The sequence below is a fragment of the Electrona antarctica genome (genome assembly GCF_951216825.1).
Source record: "Electrona antarctica genome assembly, chromosome: 6".
In the NCBI taxonomy this organism is placed as follows: domain Eukaryota; kingdom Metazoa; phylum Chordata; class Actinopteri; order Myctophiformes; family Myctophidae; genus Electrona; species Electrona antarctica.
Genome location: NC_136811.1, coordinates 15,043,325 through 15,066,443, shown reverse-complemented (window position 1 = coordinate 15,066,443; position 23,119 = coordinate 15,043,325). Strand labels below are relative to the sequence as shown.

Sequence of the window (23,119 nt, the reverse complement as noted above, 5' to 3'; positions counted from 1 at the left end):
CGCTGAGCTTGCAGATTGGCCATGTTCCTCCAAAAGTTCCGGAATTTCAGTCCCTGCCTCTGTAACACTCTCTGCACGTCCCTGCCGACCCTCATCCGTAAATTAGGTTTTAGAGTGTCAACTCTAAGTCATGTGTGACTTTGTTGTTGATCTCACACACATAATCAGGCCCGGCGTTACGCTCAGGCCTCGAGGGGGCATGCCTGCATATCCAGGAAGTTGGCCCTCCCAGGGGAAATCAACATCATTATAAATTTGTTATCTCATAAATACTGTGTGTGTGCGTGTGCGCGCACGCGTGCGTGCACATATATACTCGGGCAGCACAGCACCCTTTGGGGCGCTGGGCTACTTGGGACCATGCATGGGAACAAGTTGTTCCATTTCTATTGGCTATACAGCACCAACGTTATGCGAAGTTGTGCCAGCCAGGGATTAGTGGCAGCAAATTCTATTTTTAGTTTAGTCATAGTCTTTGGAATGAAACTTCATTGTATGTAAATGTCATGTAAAAGATTTTAAGAATTGTAAAATGTATTTTGGCGTCGTTGATTCCGTCAAAATGGCTAATTTTACACTTGTTGAAAATAGCCGATCTACAAGCTCACAAGGTGTCGCAGCAGTGCGACGCGTTGTGAGCTTGTAGATCTGCTATTTTCAGCATGCAACCAAGTGTAAAATGACTTATACTGGATCTTGCTAGTCCACTAGTCCCTTCCTAACATTTTAGTCTAGTTTTTATTCGTTGACGAAATTGTCAGTATATTTAGTCAGTGAACAAAGGCAGTCGACGAACATTGTTCGTCATAGTTTTAGTCGACGAAATAAACACTGATTAGTGGCACAAGTGATGCCCAATGATGCTCTGGTTATCCATGAAATTGCTGCTTTGGGTTGTTGGCCAATCAGGGAATCTAGGTTTGGGTTGACCAATCAGGGATCAGGGAATCGAGGTTTGGGTTGGCCAATCAGGGAATCGAGGTTTGGGTTGACCAATCAGGGAATTGAGGTATACAATCTCCCATATGCTCTTTTGAGCCCCAGCCCTCCTATATATATATATATATATATATATATATATATATATATATATATATATATATATATATATTCAGCTATAGTGTAGATTTTTGTCCGAACACAAACATTAAATGCCATTGACAATGAATGGAGTTTACGTCATATGTAGACGAGCAAATCAGCTATTTTCGTCCTACACCATTGACAATGAAAGGAGAATTTACATTAATATGTGTCTGAGCAAATCAGTATTTTTGTTAAATTCTCATTGACAATGAATGGAGAATTTACGCCATATGTGTCTGAGCAAATCGACATGTTATGTCATGATGATGATGATGTACGATGATAAGAGCATAATGACACATCACACGGGTGTGATCTTTGTGATGGTAAACAGAAAAAGTACATTATTACTGCTAACGGGCATCGGCTTACTAGGGAACGATGCAAAGTCGGGAATGCATGTTAATGCATTGTGTAACCCAGTTAGCAGTTACACAATACCGGTAGTACCCATTCTGTCAGGTAGTCAGGTCTGTCTACCTCTGTCCCTTTTTTGCCCATATATGGAGATCCCTATGGAGATCCCTCAGCCTGCCTGCGGCCCGACAGATACACAACAACAGATGCAACAAAATGCATGTTCCATTTTGTAAACACTCAACTTGTGTTGAAAAGCACCATATATAAACAGAACGAATAGAAGGCAGAAAGAAAAGGCATGAAAGGAGATGAGCTGCAAAATAAGTTAAAATAAACACCATGAAAAGGCCTCCACACATGAAAGATTTTCAGAAGGGATTTCAAAGAAGACACTGTCTTTGCTGCTAGCCTAGAGCCTCAGGCAGGGGGGGAGGAGTGTTCCAAAGCTTTGGTGACCAGGCTGCTAAATCCCAGTCTCCCCTGGTAATGAGCAGTGTTGTAATATGTTACTTAAACTTATTACATAATACCCCTTAAAACAAAACAGTAACATATTATATTACATTACTTTTGCCCCCACCTGCAAAAAAAGGGATCCTACAACACAATCTGTTTAGTCAGCTTCTTTTAGAACTGAATCCAATTGTTTTGAATAATATTAAGAAGAGTCACCAATCAGCCAAAAAGGCTATAAGATAACGCAGCAATCTCTTGACATTTTAAACAAAATGTTTTCAAACGGTAGCAAACAAATCCCAAGTATTAAAGTAATATGTGCAAGTAATATGGTAAATATTACTGATTTGGCAGAGTAATACCTTACTTTACTCGTTACTGGGTAAAGTAATAATATTACAGTAATATATTACTAGTAACTGCCCTACAGTTCTTCCTAAAACTCGCCTCATTACCAGTGAGGCGAGTTTTAGGAAGAACCAAGAGGACAGTATTAACACTATTAGGGGGGGTGTTTGAATCCGTAAAAGTTAGAATGTACATAAGATTGAGACACAAAGGTTGCTACAAAGGTTCAAACTCTAGCAGCGTGCCTATTCTGGTGGTGAACATTTGGTGGAAATAGGTTGCCCGCAAAGAGATTTGGTGTAGAGAGACACACACGCACGCGCACACGCACACGTTTGATGGCTGAGCACTTAGGAGAGTGAGTGCAATTTTGTAAACTGATTGGTTCAATCAAAACCATGGATCCAAAGGATCCCCAAGTGAAACCGTTGTGGAGTCAGACTAAACTGTGGGCCGCGATTTACTCTGCAGGCAAATTAAGGTCACCTCTCCTCCAGATGGGGGAAATGGACGATTAAACATCTTGTCAACCAATTCTAAAAGCCACTTGAGGTGCGATGCCAAGTGTGCCGACAGCAATTAAACATGCATTAACGTCTGGGGCGAGCATTGCACTCTCATGTGAGAGAACTCCTTCTCAACACTCGAGTCTTACTGACCACCAGTGCAGCTTCATTGATCCAGCCTGCGTTTAGAAGGACTGAAGCCGTTGGTCCTCAGCTGTGTGTGTGGCTGTGACCCCCTATCTAATACCCAGGGCCCGCCACATCCATTTAAAATGCAGGGCAAGTTTCTGCTCTGAAATTTTGTGTTTATTCATTATTCTGTGTTGCTTATATAATTCTGAAAACACAACAGAGATCTTCTATTAAGCTGGACTGTTAGAATAGTGATTCAAACGGTAAGAATTCTAATCATTAGAATATGATTGGAATGGCCCAGGCCAGCCTAGTTGTCCGCCGGGCACCTAGGCTGGTAATCCAGTCGGACAGCGTGTCGCTGGTTCGAGTCCCGATCCAGATGACCTTTGCTGCGTGTCTCCCCCCCTCCCATCTCTCTCCCCGTGTCCTGTCAACCTACTGTACATCTATCAATAAAGGCGGTTGCCTTTGCCCCCCCCTCCCGTAAAAAAAAATACATATAAAAAAAGAACATGAACTCTGATTACTAGAAGTAGATAATACAGCCTTAAAATAGGCAAACAACTGCTACAATTATAAATGCTAAATTCCAAATCTAATTACGTCTAGCCATTGATCACAAACGACAATCAAAAGGCGATAATTTGGTACAGGTACAAGAAGCATTCGTAATGGTTCCACTGTAAAGTACAGAAAAGCATTATCGCCTGAGCTCAAATGAGCTGCGGAATTCAATGCGTAGCCAAATTGCAAGTTAAAAACACCCCCAAGGTTATGATGCAATTTTGCTAGTTAAAATGACTCCCAAGGAATTATCCAATTTCACAGTATACACATTACACAAAGACATTCTGAATCCATTGCATTTCGTCAACAAACGATTGAAAATAGTGCTCTGTGTCTGACTGGCAGAGATAATGAATGTTGATGAGCAACCTTGTGCCTGCTGAATGGAAAAGATATTTCCTTTATGCAGCCTGAAAGAATCGTCTACCGCTATGCAGACATTGGTTCCTTCCCAAATAATATGATATGACTCGTATGGTGCAGAGAATATCTAACAAGTAGCGATGCGTTTAACAGTTCAAGTTCTGTTCATTCTGGTCACTCAACTTCATGACGGTGTTTTGTTTGAGAATGCTTGTCGAACTACAGTCGTCAGAGATGGCAGAACTTTGACTAACAGACTAATTCCACCTTTAGTCACTTAGCTTTAGCTCTCTGGCTGATGGTTTATGTACTAGAAATGTGTTACTAATAGGATAGTGGGGGAGTTGGTGCACAGACAGGTGCACTCCTTGTGGGCATGAGAACCTGTGTTAGATTCCAATGCCCCCCATGGTATGCCCCTGTTCTTTGTTGTTACGTTTTGTTTGTCCAAGAACAAGCACCACAATAGAATGTTTTTTTTTATCCATGACGTGTTATTTTCTGTGAAAAGCATGAACAGGGCATACCTTTCTTTTAGCATGTCTAAAAAAAATCATCATCATTGTCTTAAATCTCTCTCCTTTCTCTCTGTTTTGTGGAACAAGTGGAAAGCTTTGACTATGGAAGACTTGCTTCACATGCTAAACTGTAATGGTGAATGTGTTTGTGTCCACCATTGGGACATGTTAATTTATCTATAAGAGACTATACTTTGTAAATTGCAGAAATCTATTCCTTCCTAATTGTTTTCAAACTCATTGTTGTACAACAACAACCCATCTAACTCCATGAAAAGCAATGTGAATAAACCACGTCCAATGCATGATTCAATTTATTTTTTTATTTTTTAACTTGTGTACTGTGTTGTATACTTACTTTCATCTCATTTTCCATTCCGTTGTATTTTGATGTGTGATCTACAGTTTTCTTATTCATGTCTCATTCCTCACTGCTGCTACGCTTTTTCCTCTTGGGGATTAATAAAGATATCATCTCACTGCATCTTTATTACTGTGCGAGCAGAACTAAAAGGCTGGGTGTTTTTTTTTTACTTTTAAGCAGAGAGGGACAAATCACTCAATACAACTATAAATTAGTGCTTAACCCATTTAGACCCGAGTTAAAAACATTCACTTTGAAAGAATATATATTCAAAGATTTGCGCCACATTTTTACGATTTTTCAAAAATAGCAGACCTAAAAGCTCGTAGCGCGCCACTCGGTGGCGCGCTATGAGCTTGTAGATCGGCTATTTTTCAATAGCTAAATTATAACATAATGTTTAAAACACCAAAAGGGGTCCCCGCCCTGAATGGCTTAAGATGCATTCTCTTCCTCTCAGCGTTACTACCGTCAGCCCTAAAGGCCCCGACACAACAAACTGACTTGTCCCGACACATGACTATTACAGACTAGGTTGGAAGATCAGATTGGGAGATGCCAGCAGACAATCAGTTCATGTGTGAGAGAGGAAATAAATCTACCATAGTGGGTGAATTCATGAATGAATAACATTATACCGTTGTGTTGTGTTATGTTATGCTCCCGACTCTGTAAATGACTGCATCTCTGAGTTGCTGAATGCCGTGCAGGGTTTTAGAAGTACGTTTTGTTCTTCTGCAACGTCGTCGACATTCACATTAAAAATTACGTCCGTTTGACATAAGTGAGTGCATTCCATCAAATAATTGTGCCTGTGAGATGACAGTGTTTCTCTCTCAGTCTCACTCTCTGCCTCACACTTTCTCTCGGTATGCTGTGCTGTCTGCACTAGAGCAAAGCAAAATGCGAGTGAAAATTCACGTCTGACCCAGATAATATTTGGGCAGAAAACTCGCTGTAGGAAATGTACTCTATCAACCATTCGAAGAAAAAAAAAAAGGCTGCCATCGTTAGTCGTTCTTTTGCCAGAAGGGAGTGCCTCCGTGAAGTGTGTGTGTGTGTGTCTCTCTCTATGTAGCTCTTTCCAAAGGATGGGAACTGGGAAGGCTTCCACCCCCACTACCCCCCCCCCCCCTCTTATCAACGTTCCACCAGTAATTCAACATTTTAATTAGGTGACCCATGCAGAGGCCTCACTACCACCGACAGCACTGCACAGCACACACATTAACACCCGTTTTAGGACACCATGCTAATCGATGGACAGACATCGGCTTGCTGTGTTACAGCCAGAACCATAAAAAGGAGTCCCACTCTTCTTTACACAAAGCAAAGTGTGTACGTTATCTCTTATTCTTTGTTAGACTTATTATGCCATAAATGCCACTTTCCAAACGGAGAAAGAGACGGAATTCGTGTTCATTCACAACCTTAGAACCGTGATCACGTTTGTATGCATGTTTCCTTGTTTTAAAAAGGCCGAATGAAGGAAGAAAGCAAGAAAGAGAGACGGTAGAGAGGGAGGTAGTGATGGAGGTGCCAACTTACGTGGTTGTGATGATCTCATCTTTGGTTCTCCTGATCAACAATACCGGCCCCTGGTATCTGTAAACAGGACCAGGACGTTGGGAAGTCAGGTCAGAAAAAGTCCTGTTTTACAGTATCAATGGTTTGTGCAATATCCAATGGTTTTATTGGATCAAATGTGTGTGTATGTTGTTTGTTGGGCTGTACCTAACGATAGCATTAGCTATCATTGATCATAATGTTGCATCTTAGATCAAGTATAACAGTAGGCACTTGTATAAAATGTTACGAGTAGATGTTTCAATCTGTTTGATATTGTAAAGAACTGAAATTTGTGGAAACTAATATAACATTTATATTGCGATCATGCAATCACACACATGATGTGTGTGTGTGTGTGTGTGTGTGTGTGTGTGCACACAGTCACTCACTTGCAGAGCTGATCAGCGTTGTTCAGGTTCATATACTGCCTGACTGTGTGCTGCACCAACGGCCCTGATGACAAAAAACACACAACAGTCAACTAATGCAGGGGTTCTCAACCCGTGGGTCGCGACCCCTCGGGGGGTCGCCAAATTATTTTAGGGGGTCCCCAAATTATTTAAAAAAAAACAAAATTTAAAAATTTTATTTTCACGATTTTTCAAAAATAGCAGACCTACAAGCTCGTAGCGCGCCACTCGGTGGCGCGCTATGAGCTTGTAGATCTGCTATTTTTCAATAGCTAAATTATAACAATGCTTAAAACACCAAAAGGGGTTCCCGCCCAAAATGGTTTAAGGTTATTGTAGCAGTCAATTTATATTGGGGGTCGGGAGGGGGCGGGGCGGGGGTCCCGAGACATTGCCAAAGCATTTCCGGGGGTCCCCGGCCAAAAACGTTGAGAACCCCTGAACTAATATATTGTACATTTCTGAAGAAAGTGGAAAAACCCCAAAAGCTCCCACACACAGTGACCCCCTAGTGATGATGACTCACTCCAGCTGTCAGGCATGACCTTGAGGGCCAGAGGAAGCAGGTCGTCGAAGGAGGCGTCCAGCACCAAGGAGCGGATCTCTGGGTACGACATCGCTGCCCAGCAGGCTGAGACGGGGAACAGGAGGACACAGAGGACGTAGGACACCACAGGACACGAGGGGGTTTAAGGGGACAGACGGATGGGACGTGGGTAAAACAGTTTAGCTCTGATTAAAGGCTTTACACAAGCTTAAATATGTTGGCCATAATATCCTTGGTGTAACTTAAGCCTGGGTTAACTTATTTAAACCCTGCTGTGGACTGGGTTCATGTTAAGCCTGGGATAACTCTAAACCTTGGCTGTAACAACCCTGGGTAAGATTAATCCTGGGTAGGGATGTTTAACCGTGAATAATTAACTTGGAGAACTGGAAATACTATTTGGTAAAACAGTTGAAGAGCCTCGCAGACAGCGGTCCCGCAGCACGGTTACAGATATAGCGTTTTATTTCCAAAGATACTTTTTGTATTTTATTATTTTCTGTATTTCTTATTTTGCATGCATTGTTTGGCTACTGTATTATCTGAGGTTTGAAAGGCAGCAGCTGTAAAGAAAAAGCCATTAAAGAAGTTACTAATTAAACAATTAAATGACAAATCATGCTCAAGTGATTTCATACATTCATAGTGTTGTGGAATAAATGTACGCGTAATAATCGTGAAACTGTTATTTTTCCAAATGATCTATAATCGTTACAGCCCTAATCTTGCGTTAACTTTTATCACATTTCATTCAGTTTTAGTGAAATTAATCATTTCTGTTCACTGTGAACCATGATTTAGTACTGTATGCAGAACTGTGTATATTTATAAAATTGTCAACTAAATAAAATCAATGAGTCAATCAGCAAGGTTTATTAACCTAGGTTTAAAAGCACTGCCAACCCCTCTATCAAAAAAGCTAGCTTGATTAGCCTGAGGGTTAAATATGGGATTAAGTAAGAAAGGGATTAGCCTGGGAGCTAAGTGTGTTGTGTGGAAAAGGTTCACTTCCACACCACAGGGGTGGAACATTAGCAAAGCAGAGTGATGGTTACCGTGCATAAAAACACAGAAAGTTTGTACACAAGTTTTATAACAAAAATAAATGTGCGCAAGTGAGAAAAAAACATCAGAAGGCTTAATGTTTTTAATAATAAAAATAAATGTGTGTACAGATAACATCTTAATACCCGCCAGCATTAATTAATCCCTCGATAAGGTACTGCCAAGGTTTTATCGCGCGTAACACTTACTTTAAATAACCAAATATCCGTAATCGCATGTTACTATGAAAAAATTCCGTGTTGTTGTTGTCTCGTTCGGCGGTGGAAAAAGTGGACCGCGAGTATCACAGCGCCTGCTACAGGCCGTTGAAAACGCTTGTCTGGGCCAAATCTGCCCCCTCAATGTCCCTTCCGAGATACAGGCCTCTGAAGACAGGGCAGGGCGGACAATGCAAGTGGATGCGCGCGCATCTTCAAAATGGCCACGGCCATTGTGTGTTTGTGTCCCAGAGTGTTGTTGCGGTAGCAACATCAGCTAGCGATCGAAACGGATCAAAAAATGGATTAAACAATTCAAACCCGAGAATCTCGGGTTTGGCGGAGAACGAGAGAAAAGTAGGTTCTTGTGTTCCATGTGTCCGGCGGGCAGACGGTAAAAAACAAACAAAGACACATAGGGCTCATTAAAATATACCACCAGTGGTGTAGTCTACCGTTATACGTACAGTAGTATACCGTGGCGAAGATTTAGGAGTAAAAAGCGTATACGGCCTGCTAACCATTTCATCCATTGACCACGTGCGAGCGTATCACCGCCCTATACTGTACGTGCACATGTCACGCAGGGAATCATTATAGTATCATGTCTGACAAAACCTAGGCTACCGCCAGTGTTGTTTTCGTCGACTAAAACTATGACGAAAAATGTTCATCGACTACCTTTTTTTCACTGACGAAAACTAAATGGAAACTAAGCTATGGTGACTAAAACTATAACTAAGTATTGATGATTTTGTCAACAAATAAAAACTAGACTAAAATGTTAGGAAGGGACTAGTGGACAAGATATCCAGTATAAGTCATTTTACACTTGGTTGCATGCTGAAAATAGCAGATCTACAAGCTCACAACGCGTCGCGCTGCAACGCGTTGTGAGCTTGTAGATCGGCCATTACGACGGCATCTAGGCCCACCAAAATACATTTTAGTCGACTAAATCAACTGCAGATTTAGTCGACTAAAACTAAAACTAGACTAAACACTAAAACATTGACATGACTAAAATGTGACTAAATGAATGAATACTTTATTTTATTTATATTTTAGTGAAACCAAATGAAAACGTTTCAAGAGACTATGACTAAAATAGAAATTTGCTGCCAAAAACAACACAGGCTACCGCAATGCATACCAAAAAAACTAAAAGTTGAAGATGCGAAGCAACAACACCGGTGTGTGTGTGTGTGTGTCTGTGTGTGTGTGCGCGTGTGTACCTGTGAAGCCTCCTATAGACCAGGCGTACACTGTGATGTCGCCGAGCTGGAAGCCCAGTTTGTGCACAGCGAACTGGATCACCACGTCCATGGCATTGGCCTCGTTCTGGGGGAACGGCACTCCCTGCGGGAAGACGAGAGTAAAGACACTGTAGTGACATGTGGAGCTGCACCGCTGGAAAATTACCATCTTTTTGTGTTATTATTATTCATGCTCACTCACCCTGGTATCCCACTAGACTACAATATGTCACTATGTACTTCTCAATGTATTCAGTACACTTCCCAAATCTGTACCAGCTACTATGGACACTTTAGGGCCACGAGAAGCATTTACTTTTTTTTATAATTCAGGACACAGTAGCTAATAGCTATACTATCGACCGTTTTACGCCGTGACGGATGCCAAAGATTACCGCTTGCCCTTCTCCTCGATTTCGCCACAAGAAGGATTGCATCCGAGCTGGCACCACGTAAGCACTATTGGGAACATGGCGAGATGCATTAGTGAATAGATTGCCCAACTAAATAAAGCACTGCTTTGTGCGAGATCACTTTCGTCACCCAGACGGTCATACATCTCGGGCTCCATTAAATCACTTGGCTGACTGTCTTGTCTCTCTGCCTCTTCTCCGAACAAATCACTTTGCTATTCTCAAGAGGGTTTTAACCCATTCAGGCCCGACGTCGAAATTAAAAAAAAAAAAGTTTTCTAAATCATGACAATTTTCTGAAAGATTTGAGGCACATTTTAACGATTTTTCAAAAATAGCAGACCTACAAGTTCATAGCGCGCCACTTGGTGGCGCGCTATGAGCTTGTAGATCTGCTATTTTTCAATAGCTAAATTATAACATAATGTATGTAACTACCAAAAAGGGTTCCCGCTCAAAATGGGTTAACCGTTGCTACTCCACCCCAGAAGAATCAGAAATGAAACACAGTGCACACACACACACACACACAGTGCACACTGCACAGTGAAGCATGCACCACCGCATGAGAGCGTTTCACTGACACTCTTATCCAAAGCTCCATGTAATGAGTGCAACAGTGGAAATAAGCCCGAGATCCGATATACTTCCATCGTTTCAAAGAACCAGTGGTTGCGACAACCAGAGTTGGGTTGACAATTTTACCGTGATCCAAGATTGATAATGTTAAGGGCAAAGTGCAAAGAGACGAAACAGGGAGCTCTGAAATGAGAAGAGAGAGGCGGCTGAGAGGATTGCTGTTCCACCACATGGGTATTTTTTGGGTAATATCAGCTGCAGAGCTCTGCACTGCAATCCTTGTGCAATGCCGTCTGGCTCAGCACAACAGTACTAGTAATTCTACACTATATCTCTTACTTGCAAATTGACCCACTTACTGTGCTCACGCTAGAGAGCTGGGGGGCAGCGGGGCACAGAAACTTCATTACCTGGGATAATGTTTAATGATAGCCCCCCCAGAAAAGGTTGAGTAGTTCAAAACCCCCATGAGACCCCCTACCACTTAACTGGCACAGAACCATCCAAACCCCACCAGTAGTCTCCATGTCTACCGTTATGTGCTGGCTCCATATCACATTTGCCATGAACACAACACAGCCTCGTTCTGTTAGTTCAGTGGTTCCTATAAAGAGGGGTTCAGGGACCCTCAGGCATTACCTGAGGGGGTTCCGAATGGACCCCTTACGGGTCTGTAACTGATAGTGTACAAATTTGCTAAATTATTTGTGCCTTTTTTACCACGTCGCTCACGACATGTAAACACTTTTGGCGAGAGGTGAACAGTGTGTGCTGGTGCTAATGATACTAAAGTGTGTGTACTGAGTGTGTGTGTGTGTGTGTGTGTGTGTGTGTGGGGCAGGGGGCATGGTGGCACTGGGAACTTCATAAATGCTAACTGCTAGCCAGCAATAAAATAATTAACAGCTCTGCCTCCAGAGTCCATTCCTCAGAGCCTGGGTGCCTCCCAGGTCACTCTGAAGGTAGCCTGGAACTCACCTATGCTTTTTATGGCATAGGCAGCTCCCGGCGGATGCCGGGAGAAACTATGCGCAGCTGCGCGACATGAGACTAATTACTTAGAGCGACAGAGAGAGAGAGGAGTGTGTGTGTACATGTGTGCGTGTGTCAATTTAACAAAGGTGCAGACGATCAGAAATCAGCAGAGAGTGAGAGATGTTTGCACTACTCTATGCCGAATTGAAAAAAAAACGTCTGGGTTTCCGAGGCTACTCTGAAGGAAGAGACGAGGGGAGTGAACAACGGAGAAGCCCCTGAGAACAACCACACGATGGACTCAACACATAAGTCATGTCAGAGGGAGAGGCCAGGTGTGTGTGGGGGGTGGGGGGGGGGCAAGGCAGAGGAGACTGCAAGACCTGTAACTGAAAAGGGGACTGGACTCTTCTTAACCTCTTAACCCATAAAATCGGGAAAGCTTATAACTTATAAGTGTTTTCAGATCTACAAGCTCACAGCGTGTCACAAGTAGTGATTTAGGAGGCATTTGTAGAATGCGCCTCAGGTCTGAATGGGTTAAGACCAGAAGCAGAACTGGCCTACCAGCGATAATATCTGGCCTGAAATTTGTTTTGTAAATAATATACAATATCTGACTGATAATAATGTCCAAATACTGCTTTTACATTTGTCTTTAGAGTCTCATCATGCTTAGCCAATACACCACTTCTCTCCGTCGGTAAGAAGAGAGTAAGAGACCTTGAGCTTTTACCACAAAAAGAAGTATGACTATACAAATTAAATGTCCTCTCAGTTGTGCACTCAAGTATGTGGCCTTCACAGAAAATATTACACAAGCATCTATCTGCATGTCACATGCTGGCGAGAACCCAAATGCAGGACAGCAAGGCAGGAGGTGATCCGTCAAACGGTGCCAGAGATGACCTGCTCACAGACGGACTGACGCGCACGCGCACACACACTCACACTCACACAAACACACAGCTGGCAGAGATAACAATGCTGCTTACCGTACTGCCTGCAAAGCCCGGGTGGTTCCATCCCAGCACAGAGTAACCACCTGTAATGCACAGAATGATGTGGCACGTTTAAAATGCTACATAGTGTATCTCCATTTTAGGAGATGTATCGAAAAAGTCACAATGCTGTTATGAGAGTACTGGAGCAGTGGTTCCCAAACTTTTCCATGCCAGGACCCCCAAATTGACACCAATTAGCCCGCGGACCCCCATTTAAATAATAAGAGAAGATTTTTACGGCTCTAGCAGTGACTCTCAACCTTTTTAATGTCAAGGACCCCCAGTTTGACATGCATTAGGCTACGGACCCCCATTTAATGACATTTCTATCTCTGGGACCCGCAATTTATATTGTAAAATCAATGTTAATTTAACTCTGAGAGTGTACAAAGGGAACCAAATTGGTTCCATTTGTACACTCTCAAGAGTTACAGACCCATAAGGGTCCATTTGGTTCCAAACTATCATTTAGCTGGGGAGCCCCTGGAACTCCCTCAAGGACCCCTGGGGGTCCCCGGACCCCACTTTGAGGAACCACTATGTGGCCCTCACATGGGCGTAATAAGGTTATGTCTGATTGACATGGTCGTGGTCCGGTTCGGTTATGATTATGTACGTGATGTGGCTGTGGTACTGCCCAGAGCCATCTAATAGAAGAGTTGCGATATTGAGGGGGCAGAAAACAGCCTGGTCACGTGGTTCATGTACTCGCGCGAGCCCATAGACCCCAATGCATTCCGTAAACGTCCGGTTGTCCCTATGTGGAGCCTTCAATTAGGGACAAACCAATAGAAGTCTATGTAGAAGAGCCGCCCCGTGGACTGGCCCCATTAAGTGAACTGAGTTTGTGTAACTCTGGCTCTGGTACTGCCTATACAGTATATGGCCGTATGGGGTTTGTTTATGGTTATGTATGAGTCAGAGTGACGTCAGTGGTCCGCCCGCCCATCCTCCAATCTTATTAATATATAGTTTTAAGGGCAGCGGTGGCCTAAGGGTTAGAGGAGCGCCCTTGTTGCCGAAAGGTTGCCGGTTCGATTCCCCGGACGGGCAGGAAAAATCTGGGTGGGGAAGTGATTGTCATCACTCACCCAACACTGCTGAAGTGCCCTTGAGCAAGGCACTGAACCCCCAACTGCTCCCCCTGGAGCTGCTTAGTGGCCAACAGTATAAGACTGTGGTTGTACTGGTCAGCTCCCAGGTTTTAATGTGTGTGTGTGTGTGTGTGTGTGTGTGTGTGTGTGTTTCTATGTGCAGGGCGTTGCTGAAAATGAGCACCTGTGCTCAGCTACTTCCCTGGGTAAATAAAGAATTAAAACAAAAAAAATAGTAATTCCTCACCTTCCAATGGCGTGTTCATGCAGCCAACCTCATAGAAGCCTGCATTCCCCTCACAACAGATCACCTAGAGCAAGGTCAAGGGAGGTCACGGTAAACTATTACACATGCGGGTACTTTAAATACCACAAGAAATGAACAATGTCTTTTTCACGCTCCTGGGGCATATTATCCATAGTCACAATGGAGATATAACTAACGATGAATAACTATGAATAATCATGAATCATGATTTTATTCACCTGTGTGATTCCCTCAGCTCAAACTGTTCCGCCACATGCAGCTGATTATCATTACGGAGACACCACACCACAGGGCCGCTTTTAACTGTTTTGAATCTAATTCAAGATTACGGCCGTAGTACAGTGCATTACATTGTTAACAAATATTCTTATTACGTAATAGAATACAGGCAGGAGGCGGAGCCCACACAAAGTCCAGTGCAGGCAAATTACAATAGTGACAGCGTGTGTGGTACTTCTAATTATTTCTTTGAGTGGTGTAAACCACTCCTACAACTGGCTTTTGTGTGCAGAAAAAAATGAGCATGGTTGCTATGTTCAAAATAATTTCTGACGTAATTAAATCACACCCGGGTGAACTGGATGACCGTAGCAACCATGCTCATTTTTTCTGCACAAAGAAAGCCAGTTGTGAAATCACATCCGGGTGTGATTTCATTACGTCAGATCAGAGCTGATCAGGCTATATAATACCTTACACCACTCAGTTCACACGGGTGTGATTTTATTTAATAATGAGACACAGCAGTATAGTCCCTTTTAATTGAACAAAAAATTCTATATAACCATGTAATTTCCGTTGCTACTGCCTATTTTGACACTGACGAAGGCCTGCGCGCCGAAACGCGTTTGTCTGTCTGGTATGACTGCTGCTGCAGAGCACTATCATTAATAAACAAAGACTCTTACTCGACTGAGAGTGCGGATTTTATTCATTTTCTATATGTACTTCTCTCATGTACACATTTACAAATGGATAAGAAGAAAAAAGTATAATTTGTCCCTGATAAACCTGTAATTACTCGGTGATGAACTCAATGCGCTCCCGTAATGCTTGCCATGACTCGTCTAGCTTGACAAGCCCACACTTCATACAGTCATAACCTTTGACTAACTGACGACAACACATAATTAATAAGTGATCGGACTTTGCTCATTAGTCATTACAGAGATGTTTTGTTAGAATTAAGTACGTGAGCTTGAGATCAGGAACATGCTGTGCACATACTGTATAAACATAACCCAGTTTATCTGTGGAACATAATAATGTTGCTTATTCAACCCATCTGTCCCATTTACATAAACCGCAAGTCAGGACCAATTTCTTCTTTACAAAACACAACATGATTAGAAAAGTCACACACAGAGAGAGACAGACAGACTCAGAATGCATGACCTCCTAATGGTGATAATGCTTCATCCTTTGCTTTTTCAGAGTGCGGAGTTGACTCAGTCATTAGTCATAAAAACAAAACAGCAGGGAGGATATTTACCAGAGTCTGTCCGTTCTCTCCTCCATCTCTCCTCCGATCAACAAACATGGTGTCAATCTCATTTCCATCACACGCGACAAGTTTGTTCCTCTGGCCGTCAAACTGCAACAAACGGAGAAGGAAGAAAAAACTAAGCAAAAAACATGAAGGTGTAGATGTTCCAACATTTATCAAAGAAGGTGTAGGTGTTGTCGCCTCTCTCCTTTGTGTGAACACGAAAACAAGAACACCTTTCAATCTGTTTGAAGCAACACATTTTAATAAGCCCCATGTGTGCGCGCGTGCACGCACACACGCACACACACACACACACACACACTATATTTGTCAACTGATACAATATGTGCTCTTTGTGTCATATATTCATGTGCCTTCCTTTTCATTATGCTTTCATTGTGCTTGGTGGTCCTCACCTCCTCTATTAGTCGAGCCTGGCCTTGCTGAAGCATGTGCCTCATAGCTTTCTGCAGTAAGCCTACAGATCCTGGGTACAGCATCCTCCGTCCAAATGAGTGAGTGATGAGAAAACTGAGAGAGAGAGAGAGAGAGAGAGAGAGAGAGAGAGAGAGAGAGATGTGAGAGAACGCATCACTGCAGTGCTTTAGCAAAAATATAGATGAGGACGAGAGAACAGGGGTCAAATAAAACGTAAGCCCAACACTACATACTGAATATACAATAGGTAAACACCAAAGCAAATAATATTTTTGGTAGTACAGTAACAGTACACATACAAATGATGCTGAAAAAAGTATTGTTCTTGCAGCTGTTAACCACTTCATTTTATGATGACTAGCAATGGTCGATCTACAAGCTCCCGATTTGTTGTGTTGCAAGCTTGTAGACCTGCTATATTTAGTATTGTTTCAACATGGTGTTCAGACCAGAGTAATCTAGTAAGAGAGTGGCAACACTAGCGTTGACTCCCACTGTAACAATGGAATGTGGAGGTGCTCGTTCTATCTCAATGGGATAGTTCCAACGAACTATAGCCCATAGCACCCCGCTTTGCGGCCAGATCAAAGCGTGTCGCCACTCTCTTACTGGATTAATCTGGTTCAAACATCCCGGTTTGGCCAGAATTGTCCTGATATCAAGCTGGGTGTCCAACATCCAGAGAAATATCTCTAAAAACATGTCCCCTGTTTTCAACATTCACTAAGAAATTGTCCCAGTTTTCACCACAGTTAAAATAATAATAATAACAGCACTTATATAGATGTGCATCATGTTCTGTTCTGTTGAAAGGTGCAATCACTAAGTGCTAAAATAATTTACCCCATCCTGATAAAAACGCCAGGTGAAAAATAAAAGTGAAATAAGTTGTCAAAAGTAGCGAAAATAGCCATGTTTAAAAATCAGATGAAAATATGGCCACAGATATAAAATGGATGACCATATGCCAATATAGACAACGCCATTTTGAGCCATTAAGGAATTTCTATCTTGATGGGAGTAGTTTATTCCAGCAGGACAACAACAGGACAACTCCTTCTGCAGGGCATGCCTGGCCCTTACTCCATGCATCCAGTCTGTTATAGTAGTCTATATTCCATAACGGAACAGGTTTAACACATAATGTGCACTGGCAGATACGAACGTGTAGAAGGTGTGTACCCGATGATGTGACAGGGCATAGTGCGGACAAAACTGAGAATGGTGTCTGCGGTTCCTCTCGTTCTGGGCTCCGGTTTGAGCAGGGACACACCTGCCTTGGACGACTTCCTGTCTCACACACACAGACACACACACACACGGTCATAAATACACTACATTAACTAGAAAAAGTGCCCCCCTGGGCTCAGGTCTCCACCAGGACAGGTCAGGTTGTGGCCTCCTGGTGGCTCTATAATAGGCCAATGTGAAATTGTTCTTATGCCTTAAATGGCAATTGGATGATTTGAGGCAACAGGCCAATGTGAAAAGGGTGGGATATATTCCTCAGCCTAGTAGGAAAGTGCGTGAAAGATTTCACGTAAATTGCACACTGCGTTCATGATTTGAGGCCTTTTGTTCAAAACGGGCCAGTCCTGCAAATTTTGAAAGCATGGATCAGGGCAACAGTGCCAGATTAGCTGGTAACGGACGGACAGACACACACACACACACACACACACACACGGACGGAGTGCAAAACATACTCTCTCCCCATGCCTTCGGCCTGGTGGAGACAACAAATGCATTAAGAGATAGTGTGCAGACCTTACGCTCTCTATACAAAGGCATACAATGATACAAATCCATGAGACATACAGTAGCCCATACAAAATGTGTACCATTTATATCATTGCTGACGGTCAGAAAACTTAGTATGTCCACATTTAAAACATTCTTCTTAATGTTTATTTGTTTTCTAAATAAATGTTCTTCCTACGTCATACAAGAGTGTGGCACATTCAGGCACAAGCTCACAACCCATCACATCACCCTGTGAGCTTGTAGATCTGCCATTTTCACTATTTTTGAACAGTTGTTTTAAATGTAAAAGTGCTGTAAAAGCGGTTAATTCTGTCTGTGGGCTGTATTTTATACTGTAAATATTTTAACCAATGAAAAGTATGTATGCGTTTAATCATGCGAACTTGCGAAGGTTCCCCTCCTGTTTTTCTTAACCCAAGAGTCTGATTAATTAACTAAAAAGAAATAATTATTTATAGCAACAACTAATGAGACACAGAGGTAGCTCCCGAATTGAAAAGGTATAACAACGCATAGGTTACAACTTACAACAGGTCTAAATCGGTAGCTGCCCTAAGTTATGTGTGCACACACCCAGGTGCTACTGTGTTTTTGTATTGTTCTGATTATGATGCGAGTCATGTGATCTATTGTGATGCTCAACTACAGAGCTGTCTTGGATCCTCTTTGAAGTTTGCCACCTTATTACCTCCCTCCACATTTATCTTTACTCAAAGTTATAGAACTTTTAAAGAACTTTTGTTCTGTATTATTGAAACCCTCTCCAAAGAGAACCCGTCTGCAGTTTTCTACATAAAAGGACCCACGAAGCGCTTCTTCTTTTCTGTCTTGTGATTAATGAACTACTTTGGCTCCATTGGAACACAGGCTATTGGCTCCATTGGAACACAGGCTATTGGCTCCATTGGAACACAGGCTATTGGCTCCATTGGAACACAGGCTATTGGCTCCATTGGAACACAGGCTATTGCTTCCATTGGAACACAGGCTATTGCTTCCATTGGAACACAGGCTATTGCTTCCATTGGAACACAGGCTATTGCTTCCATTGGAACACAGGCTATTGCTTCCATTGGAACACAGGCTATTGCTTCCATTGGAACACAGGCTATTGCTTCCATTGGAACACAGGCTATTGCTTCCATTTCCCCAAAAGGTTTCCGTCCGACAGTGGCGATACGTGGTCTCGTGTAGCTCAGTGGCTACTTAGAGCACGAATGAAAATATAAACTACACCTGTATAAAGGTTTTGACCTTCAATTCCCACCAGGGCAACAGGAGACAACGGAGTCTAAATGTATGCCCTGATGGCACTGCACAGCAGGACGGGTAAAATCCATTCAATAAATGACATTTAATACAGTACATTTATCCAAAGTGCCTAACAATACCAGGAAGAATGGTTTATTTTTAGTATGGCTGACCCCAGTGGGATTACAAGCACTATCGCTGGCAATGTTTTGTACATTTATAGCTATATATATATACGGGACCAATACGGTTCACCGCTACCCATGCTCTCTAATAGCTATGAGGGCGATATGAAATTTCACAATAAACACATTGCAAAAGGCTTGCAATATCAGAATAGACTACTGAAGCCATAATGTTCAGACAGCAGGGGAATAAAGCTCTCTCATAAACATGACGGATAGTTGATGTTCTTCCATTTTGGGCCATGAAAACAGAATAAGTGTCAGATTTTCAGCACATTTCTTTTTTTTATTGTAAACCAATACACACACATACATAAACGCCACATGCACGTCTTTTCAACATTGCACTGCTGCTGCTTTTCCTTATGTAGCCACTAGCCAGTTGGTTTCTGGTTTCAGACGCCGACTCTGTACATGCAATTGATCAGAGATCACACAGAAACAAAACCAAGAACACACAAATACGTGCAGCCTTTTAAAAAACACACACTTACGGATTGCTGACTTCTGTCCAGCTGAAGTCAGTAGGCCAGTGAGAGAAGTCAAAATCGTAGCACCTCAGTTTTTTCTATACAGAGAGAGACAGTCAAATAAATCAGGAAAAGACCACCTGCTCAATAGATCGTGTCATTTTACTTCATGATTAATTGTCATACAAATAATAGTTATTAACAATTGAATTAAGTTAATTAAGTTTTTGGCACATTGGCAATTGAAAATAATAAATACATTTCTGTTTGGCTTTTTGGCTTGCACAGGGCAGATATGACAAATAACTAAAATATACAAAGAAATGATTGACATTTAAATGCTTAAAAAAAATAATGTTGATTAGTTTGAATGTGAGCCAAAAATAACAGATTTGTTGGAATTGATGTTATAACCATTTAGACGCTCTATACATTGCGTTACGATGCATTTTGAGCCTGTAGCTCTGCTATTTTTGGCAAGCGTTCCCAACATAACGGGGATGACAACAACGCTCAAGTGGTTCACAAGGGTAGCAGTGTGTTTTGACCAGACCTGTTCCTATGAACACACTGTTATGTCGTCATGGAAACTCTGACCTGCTGGGCACACCACTCACCTTGTTGGTAGGTATGTTATTATTCCTGTTTTCCTCCAGAATAGAGAGGAACTGAAGATACTCTGAGTTCTTCCATCTCCCCCAGCCTGGGGAGGAGAGAGAGAGAGGGAAAGCGAGCAAGGGAGATGGAGATGGAGATGGAGAGGAGCAGTGATAGAGAGGACATACAGTAAGTGGGGAAAATGAGAGACGGCAAAATACATTCAGCTCACTGCAGAGAGTCTCAAGGGTGCACTTAGTATGCTTATTGGGCGCGGACCTTGTGCGTCAGCCTCAATGTTAATGAAATCCCATTGGCATGCAGCAACAGATGCAACCATACAAGTACATGTTGATGCGTCAAATGAGTTCAATTAAGCATAGTAGTCACAGCGGACACTCGTAGAGTCTCACCTCTTAGGCAGGCCACCCCCAGCAGGCATACCAGCACCGTCCCCACGTACTGACCGCATGGAACCAACTTACTGCTGCAGATGTATCCTGGGAAATTAACAGCAGAATGGTGGTGACAGTTAAATGGTAAATGGTGCATTTATATAGCGCCTTTATCCAAGGCGCTTTACAGAGATTGTGCATTACATTCACCCATTTACACACACATTCATACACCAATGGCAGCGGAAACCATGCAAGGCACCAACTAGCACATCGGGAGCAATTAGGGGTTCAGTGTCTTGCTCAAGGACACTTCGACAGTAACTCTGGGGGAGCCCGGGTTCGAACTGGCAACCTTACGGTTACCATCCAGACACTCTAACCCTGAGCCACCGCCGCCGCCCAGTTGACAAACAAGAAATATCCACATATTTATTAATAGATTTATTGGGATAGATTTATTGTCTTTTTTTATGCCACTATCACACATCCAAGGAGTTTCATTGACCACCAAACAGACTGCATCCACACCCACAGTAGTGGAAATATTCTCTCTCCGTCTCTCAGAGCCTTGTTAACCGGCACCAGTATGCACAGTCTAACAACGACAGTACCTTCCTTGCATGTCAACAAATAACAGCAACCTGTTTATACACTCACAGACTAGCAGATAACCCCAGGCAATTCATTAAGATCCATTCACTGTAATAACGCTACGGTATGAGAGCCATCTGATTAGTTTCATATAATAAATAAAAACACTTAATAAAAACAGATACCCCCCAAGGGACAGACTGCAGCCATTTATTTTACTCATTATACATGGGGCTTGAACAAATCATAATAGTGAGAAGAAAACAATTGCACAGCCTGTCAGACACTTTACAGCTAGAGTTTAAGTTAATTGCTCAAGTACACCTCTCGTCGAAACACCTTGTCTGGAACACTGTCTTAGAGCTTCGTAAGATGGACTGCGTGCACGAGCGAGCGCGCACGCAGTGCGCGCACACACACACACACACACACACACACACACACACACACACACACACAGGAAATACCTTTCCTATAGAGATAGCAGAGGAGGAGAGGAGAACTGTAGTAGGAAATAGACCACAGTGTAGAAGCCTAGATGGATGAAATACAAACACACTCATTACTTGACAGTTCTTCTTAATTACTTCATAAATTGACTAGAGGTTATGTCAATCACGCAACAATACTGACCCAACCAATGATGCTGTCAGTGTGCCTTTCCAGACTCTTGGCTTGGTAGTTCCATCCCTAACAAAGAGGTAAAATTATAAATTAATGATCTTATAGCTTAGTCTCTCGAGACAGACTGTGAAGAGGAGGCTGTTTTTCCTTTGTTTTGCCAATGGGTACCCAGATTACATAGCTAGACAGCAGCACATACTGCAACCGAATACAGGAAGAGTGGGACCTAATCTTTGTGGCTTTGTGGGGTGTGAAAGTAATTCTATATATTCTAGAATAAGATTCATTGCGCATGAAGTGAAATATTTAAAACCTTTTTTTGTTTTAATCTTGATGATTCTGGCATACAGCTCATGAAAATCTAAAAATCCCATCTCAAAATATTAGAATCTTTTATGAAACCACTAAAAAAACATATTTATAATACAGAAATGTCGACTATCTGAAAAGTATGTTAATGTATGCACTCAATACGTGGTCTGGGGCTCTGGGCTACTTTTAAACAAATGATTTCATCAATGGGGCGTGGCATGGATGTGATAAGCCTGTGGCACTGTTGAGGTGTTATGGAAGCCCAGATTTGCTTTGATAGCAGCTTTAAACTCATTTGTATTGTTGAATCTAGTGTCTCACACCTTCCTCTTGACAATACAACCTAGATTCTCTGTGGGGTTCAGGTCAGGCCAGTTGGCTGGTCAGTTAAGCACAGTAATACCATGGTCAGTACACCAATTACTAGTAGTTTTGGCTCTGTGGGCAGGTGCCAAATCGAGCTGGAAAGGAAAATCAGCATCTCCAAATTCTCCATAAAGCTTGTCAACATACTGAAGCACAAAGTGCTCTAAAATATCCTGATAGATGGCTCTGTTGACTCCAGTGTGAAGTTTTCACTGTCAGTGGACCAACACCATGACGATAACATGAACCCAAATCATCACTGTGTTTTATTGTAAATACAACACAACCATCCATTAGGATATTTTACAGCACTGTGTGCTTCTGTATGTTGACAAGCTTTATGGTTATACCGATTTACTTTCCCAGCAGCACTTGGCACCTGCCCACGGACCAAAACTATTAGTAGCTGGTGTACTGACCGTGGTATTACTGTGCTTAACTGACCAGCCAACTGGCCTGACCTGAACCCCACAGAGAATCTACGTTGAAGTGTTCAAGCATGTTTTACTTATTTATTCATACTTCAAATTACTTCATTTTACTTTCTATTTTTT

At 42.4% G+C, this 23,119-nt stretch overlaps 1 protein-coding gene across 1 annotated transcript in view; it reads right to left on the bottom strand.

Moving 5' to 3' along the window:
* The window catches only part of abhd16a (abhydrolase domain containing 16A, phospholipase), a 31,745-nt gene that overhangs the window by 7,920 nt on the left and 706 nt on the right, over positions 1 to 23,119 (bottom strand). The window contains exons 2-15 of the mRNA XM_079503963.1: positions 21,897 to 21,953; positions 21,731 to 21,797; positions 20,688 to 20,774; positions 20,295 to 20,380; positions 19,702 to 19,775; positions 17,190 to 17,297; positions 15,986 to 16,100; positions 15,573 to 15,674; positions 14,060 to 14,123; positions 12,710 to 12,759; positions 9,727 to 9,850; positions 7,209 to 7,313; positions 6,662 to 6,725; positions 6,252 to 6,308 (exon numbers count right to left, since the gene is read on the bottom strand). Coding sequence (XP_079360089.1) covers positions 6,252 to 6,308; positions 6,662 to 6,725; positions 7,209 to 7,313; positions 9,727 to 9,850; positions 12,710 to 12,759; positions 14,060 to 14,123; positions 15,573 to 15,674; positions 15,986 to 16,100; positions 17,190 to 17,297; positions 19,702 to 19,775; positions 20,295 to 20,380; positions 20,688 to 20,774; positions 21,731 to 21,797; positions 21,897 to 21,953 — 1,160 coding nt within the window. The remainder of the gene's footprint in view (positions 1 to 6,251; positions 6,309 to 6,661; positions 6,726 to 7,208; positions 7,314 to 9,726; positions 9,851 to 12,709; positions 12,760 to 14,059; positions 14,124 to 15,572; positions 15,675 to 15,985; positions 16,101 to 17,189; positions 17,298 to 19,701; positions 19,776 to 20,294; positions 20,381 to 20,687; positions 20,775 to 21,730; positions 21,798 to 21,896; positions 21,954 to 23,119) is intronic.